This window comes from Aptenodytes forsteri, unplaced genomic scaffold, assembly GCF_000699145.1.
Source record: "Aptenodytes forsteri isolate BGI_AS27 unplaced genomic scaffold, ASM69914v1 Scaffold102, whole genome shotgun sequence".
Taxonomy (NCBI): Eukaryota; Metazoa; Chordata; class Aves; order Sphenisciformes; family Spheniscidae; genus Aptenodytes; species Aptenodytes forsteri.
In genome coordinates this window covers 739,709-745,763 of record NW_008795771.1, presented here as the reverse complement: position 1 = coordinate 745,763, position 6,055 = coordinate 739,709, and the positions used below count along the sequence as shown (strand labels likewise).

The following is a 6,055-nucleotide window of genomic DNA, read 5'->3' as shown; positions in this document are numbered from 1 at the left end:
GTAGACAGTATCCACCGTCTTTCCCTCATCCACCATGCTGGTCATCTTGTCATAGAAGGAGATCAGGTTAGTCAAGCAAGACCTCCTTTTCATAAACCCATGCTGATGGCCTGATCCCCTGGTTGTCCTGTACATGCCATGTGATGGCACTCGAGATGATCTGCTCCATAACCTTCCCCAGCACCAAGGTCAGACTGACAGGCCTGTAGTTCCCCAGATCCTCCTTCCATCCCTTCTTGGAGATGGGCGTCACATTTGCTAACCTCCAGTCAACTGGGACCTCCCCAGCTAGCCAGGACTGCTGATAAAGGATTGAAAGTGGCTTGGTGAGCACTTCCACCAGATCCCTCAGTACCCTTGGGTGGATCCCATCTGGCCCCATAGGCTTGTGTGTGTCTAAGTGGTGTAGCAGGTCACTAACCATTTCCCCTTGGATTATGGGGGCTTCATTCTGCTCCCCGTCCCTGTCTTCCAGCTCAGGGGGCTGGGTACCCAGAGAACAACTGATCTTACTATTGAAGACCGAGGCAAAGAAGGCATTAAGTACCTCAGGCTTTTCCTCATCCTTTGTCAATGGTAGAAAACAGTATCAACTTAGGTTTTCACATGCTTTATTATTCATTGATGGTGTCTCTACTGATGAAAGCTAAACGAAGATGCCCTGACTTTCAGCAGGAAACAGGAAAAGGAAGAAGACCACAACACTAATCCTATAGCTCTCATACAAATGCCATAGATTAAAAAATCATTCTGGGCACCAGCATAGAAATGACCCTGGAGAAATGCTGTGGCCATTAGTAAAAATAAAAACTGAGTATTTACTCACAGTGCAAGTGACATAGTGAAGTCACTGCCTTTTCTGATTATAAACACTCCACTCCTTTATTAGGATTGCAATCATTAAAAGGTCAGTATTAACCACTACTCGGTGCCTCCTAGTTTCTGAGGCCCTGTGGTGGATGGACAGTCTGGAGTGCAGAGGAAGTTTACACGTCTTCGGAATTGTCTTGGTCATGGTCTTCCTTCCCCGTCTATTTTTAAATAAAGCTAAGCACTGTCTGGAATATTTCTTTACCTTTGGAAGAACTTTTTCTGGTGATCTAAAACAAAGGGTGGGATTTAGAGGTAGATCCTTCAGCAATATCGGACTGCTACTGAATTTCACGGGTAAGAGATTACTCTCCTTAGCAAAAGATAAGCAAAGAAGACGTCAAATTTATGAAGTAAAAATTCTCTCACTTTTGTCAAATGCTACTACATTTTGGAGCTGTTCATTTACCCCTCATTTAGGGCTATATAATATCTATGTGAGCTCAGAGTATTATGTGTAAAAGGTCTCTTTCGCATTTGTATTCTAAATACCTTAAAGTACTAAGATATTTTGGTTTAATAATTCATTAAGGAGTTATATGAACTTTTTTCACTTCTGCCTCTCCAAATAGATTTGAGGATAAGTTCCCAGCCCAACAGCAAGATCATTCGTGATGCCACAAAGTTTTCTTTATATAAAGTATTTAAAAATTTACCAAACCAACCAGATAAGCCAACAATTAAAACAGATTATAAAGTGCTCTGGGACTTTAAACAAAATGCTCCATTTTGTGAAGTATTTTGTGAAGTTCATGTGAAGTTTGGGATACAAAACGTGAGGACCATGTAACAATAATGCAGTAGAAAGTATTAATGCAAATAGTCATGACTACTTGTAGAGGGCATAAATGGAAAGAGCTACATTAAAACATCGTGTCCTTTGCTAGTTTTCTTAGTATAGTCCCCAGAGTTTTGTCAAGACTGTTTTGAAATGCATTACACCAAAGCATCCAAGACATTAAGGTTTTTTTCTCGACTGTAGGACAATGCATTCTGGCTGTGACTGCTCATTGCTCTCAGCAATGCTTTTTTACAATGCACATAAACACACTAGCATATGAATATTCATAGCACTTAATCTTGTAACTTTATGGAAAAACTCGCAAACTGATGGTGATGGCAAAATGATCATTATAGTCTGAAATACCAGAATTTTCATGCAACTCTTAAGATAAAAGTAGCCTTTATTTAGCAACCAGATCTTTTTACAAATTATAGAAATTACAGTCCTGTTGAGTACTGTGAAAAAGCTGAAATTTTGCATGCTTTGATTTACCCTGCTTTGATTAAGCTTTGATCTTGTCAAAGGTGCTTAGTTACATGGAACTGTCTTTCATCAGTTGTGAAAAATGCTGACTTTTTTGAGGGTTTTTAGAATCACAGACTAATTAGGAACCCGTGACTTATCCTGTGACCAGTTACGATCAAGAGATTACACCCTCAAAGACTTTCATAAAGTCTGTGTTTTTCTCATGTGTCTCAACAGACACTAGTTCAGTCTTCCCACTTGGATCATACGCATCATTTTTTTGTGATCTTGTATATTTACCAAGAGTCTTAAGCAACTGTAAGAGTCAAAGTAACCTTTGATCTTAGGCATAGGAAGTATGCTTGGCACAGACTGAATGCCCAATAAATAAGGAACTTTTCCCATGGCTATCATAAAAGATTCAATTTTCATAATAGAATTGCCTCTTTGAGACTCCTTTGGGATTTTAACTAGACTTACTGCTGTCAGCAGCATACTAGTGAACAATATTGTCACCCCAGAGAAATTTGTACATGCCCGTCAGTGAGCATGTGAGCACTTAAGACTTGGGCAGGACCCAAGGGATGGTTTTGAGAGCCTTTGGCGTTTCATACAGCAACTACTAGGTGGTTACATGCCTTCTGAAGGTGTGAGCTTTAATTCGTTTGGTAACCGGCAGGAAGGAAATGGAAAGCACTGTCTCTTGTTGCTCAGATCTTAGCTGTAAGTAATGATGCCGAAGTATTTGTTTTCTCTTGTACCATTTGTATGTGCAATGCTTTGCAAAGTGCAATGTGCAAAAAAGTCAGAGACAACAAACTCTCGGGTATTTTTGATTGAAATTTCCCATTTTTTCTTTTTTTTACAAAGGAGAGAAAACGCAGCTGTTTGGAAAGTAGTGTTTGGGATTAGCAATCTTGATCATCCATCAGGCTTCATGCAGACCCGACTAGTGAAGACCATTATCCTCCATCCACGCTACAACAGAGCAGTCGTAGACTATGATATCAGCATTGTGGAACTAGATGAGGATATCAACAAGACAAGCTATGTAAGACCTGTCTGTTTGCCCAGCAAGGACCAGTTGGTTCGGCCAGATACCTACTGCTACATCACAGGCTGGGGACACATGGGCAACAAAAGTAAGATGAGTATTTCTGGGACTCTTGGGAAAACCTGTGAACTTTCTGCTGAGTTAATCAAATAAGTGATCCCATTACAAAGCTTTATCCATTTATACTATTACTGGACCTTATTAAATACTAGGGAACTGTAACTACCCATGAAGGGATCTAGCTGTGACTAGAGCCTAGCTTTTTCAAATCAGCAGCCTAAATGTATGCTCCTTAATCCTTATTTAGATAAGTGGCTTGATTTTCAAAAATTTTGAGGACCTAGAAACTCCTATCAAGAAAGTCACCTGGACTGGTTATCATTTTACCGGTTTAGGTTGTATTCACAACTGTATTGAGAAGGGATCAGATCATCAGGGGCGGGCAACATTCTTAGTTCAGTGAAAGCGGAAGGCACTGAAAGCGTTGGCATACAGCCTGAATGAACGTTTTCTTGAATCAATGCTCTGTGTCACACTTTGGACTTGTGACATAATTTATTCCATCCAGGCATAATCACAAGTGTTGTTTTTGTCTCTCTGAACAGAACGTGGGTGTGTTTTCTTGTCCTGTGGCCACTGCAATCCTTGGGTCCCATGACAAGAACAGTTGTGTTATGTACATCTTTGTTTTGACAAAACGATTCTGCATGCATCATATGCAAATTGTCCTGGCCCCAACCCTGTTAACGCTCTAGCCATTGTGTTTCTCCCCTTGCTATTATAATAATTACTAGGGAAGGCTGTTGTTCTGTACACTGGAGAAGGAAATTTTCCTTTCAGTATTGCTTCAGGTGGGACTTCACCTCTGGTGGCCAGGTCAGACATGTGGCAAAAATTAAATTGCACATGTGAGGGATAGGCTGTTTACTAGCAGCTCTACCCATCTAAAAATATCTTTTATGTAATGGCAGGAAAAAAACCCCACGGAATGCTTTTGCACCAGTAGTAAGTGGAAAAAGGTTCTTTGTTCTCTAATGAGGTTTCAGCGTTGCTTTTAAAGGTTTTATGTTATGAAGCATCAAAAACCATCATGGCTACACAGCTTTTACTACTTCACGCCCTAGGTTGAACAACTTTCCTTAGAACTGGAGCTCAGTCAGCTGTTTAGACCAGGAAGGAGTCCTTTATTGTCTCCCGAATGCACTAAAATAATTTCAGTAACCTTTGAATTCTGATTCCCTGATACACTCTCTAAGTCAAATTTACCCAAACATAACTCAAAACGGCTGTGATTATACCAAGCTTTACCATGAGAGACACCGAGAAACAGGGAGATCCTGCCATGGAACGATGAGTCAAACCTCTCCTCCACCTCCCTCACATTACTGTTTTCCAGCCAATAAGCCCCCCATCTTAAAAGTCGCATACCATATCATGTAAAGGTGCTCTCCCTCCTCAGGCTGTCAGTGCGAATGCACGATAAACAGCAAGTGTCACACCAGTCCCCACGTGCTTAGTCCTTCTGCAGAATGCAACACGCACACTCCTGGCTCAGGAGTGTGACAGTCATGAATCCTGCAATGCAGCAGTGCAAAAAACCACCTGCTTTCACCTTAGCTTTGTGCTAAAGGGGGATTATTCTCTCCTTACATTTTTTTAATATATATAAAAAGTAATATTTATAATCTATCCTAATGGAAATATTTATCATATCTCAAAGAGCCATCATAGCTAAGTATTTGTGTGTTTGTGTGTGTATCATTTAATGCTTAATTCTGTTTTTCAGTGCCTTTCAAGCTTCAAGAAGGAGAGGTTCGCATCATTTCCTTAGAACAATGCCAGTCATACTTTGACATGAAAACCATCACCAGCAGGATGCTGTGTGCTGGCTATGAGTCTGGCACTGTGGACTCTTGCATGGTAGGCTTCTCTCTAAGGAGACACCCACAGACAGACTTGCTTTTAGAAATCAAAGCACTATGATGTTTATTAGGTATAGCACACTTCATCTACTATAGGAATGACAACAGTTATTTACACATTTTAACCCAACTTTTATTATTATTGTTGGTGTAATCAACTGCAGTTTATGATAATGAAATCCTGCATGAAGACGCTAAGGTTTATCTGTATTAGTTAACTATTACACTGATTTTTTTTAATTTGTATGAGCCTTTTGCAGGTAATTTTTTGCACAAATGTGACAGGGAATAAATGTCACCGGTTACGCTGTGTGCTGCTACATCGTTCAGCAGAGCAGCCAGTTTTTACAGCCGAGTTACTTACTAAAGGCAAATCGCTGTAGGAACTGAGACATAGCTTTAACCATATGACCACTGGCCACGTGTAGCCCCTATAGACTGCTTTTTTCTTTCATGTTGCAGGGTGACAGTGGAGGACCGCTTGTGTGCGAGCAACCTGCAGGGCGCTGGACTTTGTTTGGTTTAACATCTTGGGGCTCTGTCTGCTTTTCCAAGGTTTTGGGACCTGGAGTTTACAGCAATGTGTCACATTTTATTGAGTGGATTGAAAGACAAATATACATCCACACCTTTCTGCTAAACTAGCTCCAGATGGTAAGAATTGTGCTGACAGACAAAAGAAAAAAGGAATCAGCACTTCAACACTGAAGATTTTGCAGTCGAGAAACTCTATGAAAAGGAGTTTCAAGCTCTATCTATTCTTGTTGTGGAGCTATGGAATATGCAGTGTATGTTAACGGTAAACCCTCTGCTGGTGAATATACTTTGGGGTAGAATTAATAATCCTTTTGACTTTTCTTTTAACTGTGTTGTGGTGCTATTCCAAACACAGCAAAAGGCTTAAAAGAAAAAATCAGCCACTTTCTGCCTTTCAGCTATTCAAACTAAGCAGTAGCACAG

General features: G+C 40.4%; 1 protein-coding gene across 1 annotated transcript in view; it reads left to right on the top strand.

Annotated features, from left to right (window-relative positions):
- Positions 1 to 5,740, top strand: part of CORIN (corin, serine peptidase) — a 148,037-nt gene extending 142,297 nt beyond the window's left edge. Inside the window, exons 20-22 of the mRNA XM_019473206.1 lie at positions 2,990 to 3,261; positions 4,960 to 5,093; positions 5,558 to 5,740. Coding sequence (XP_019328751.1) covers positions 2,990 to 3,261; positions 4,960 to 5,093; positions 5,558 to 5,740 — 589 coding nt within the window. The remainder of the gene's footprint in view (positions 1 to 2,989; positions 3,262 to 4,959; positions 5,094 to 5,557) is intronic.
- The last annotated feature ends 315 nt before the right edge of the window (positions 5,741 to 6,055 follow it).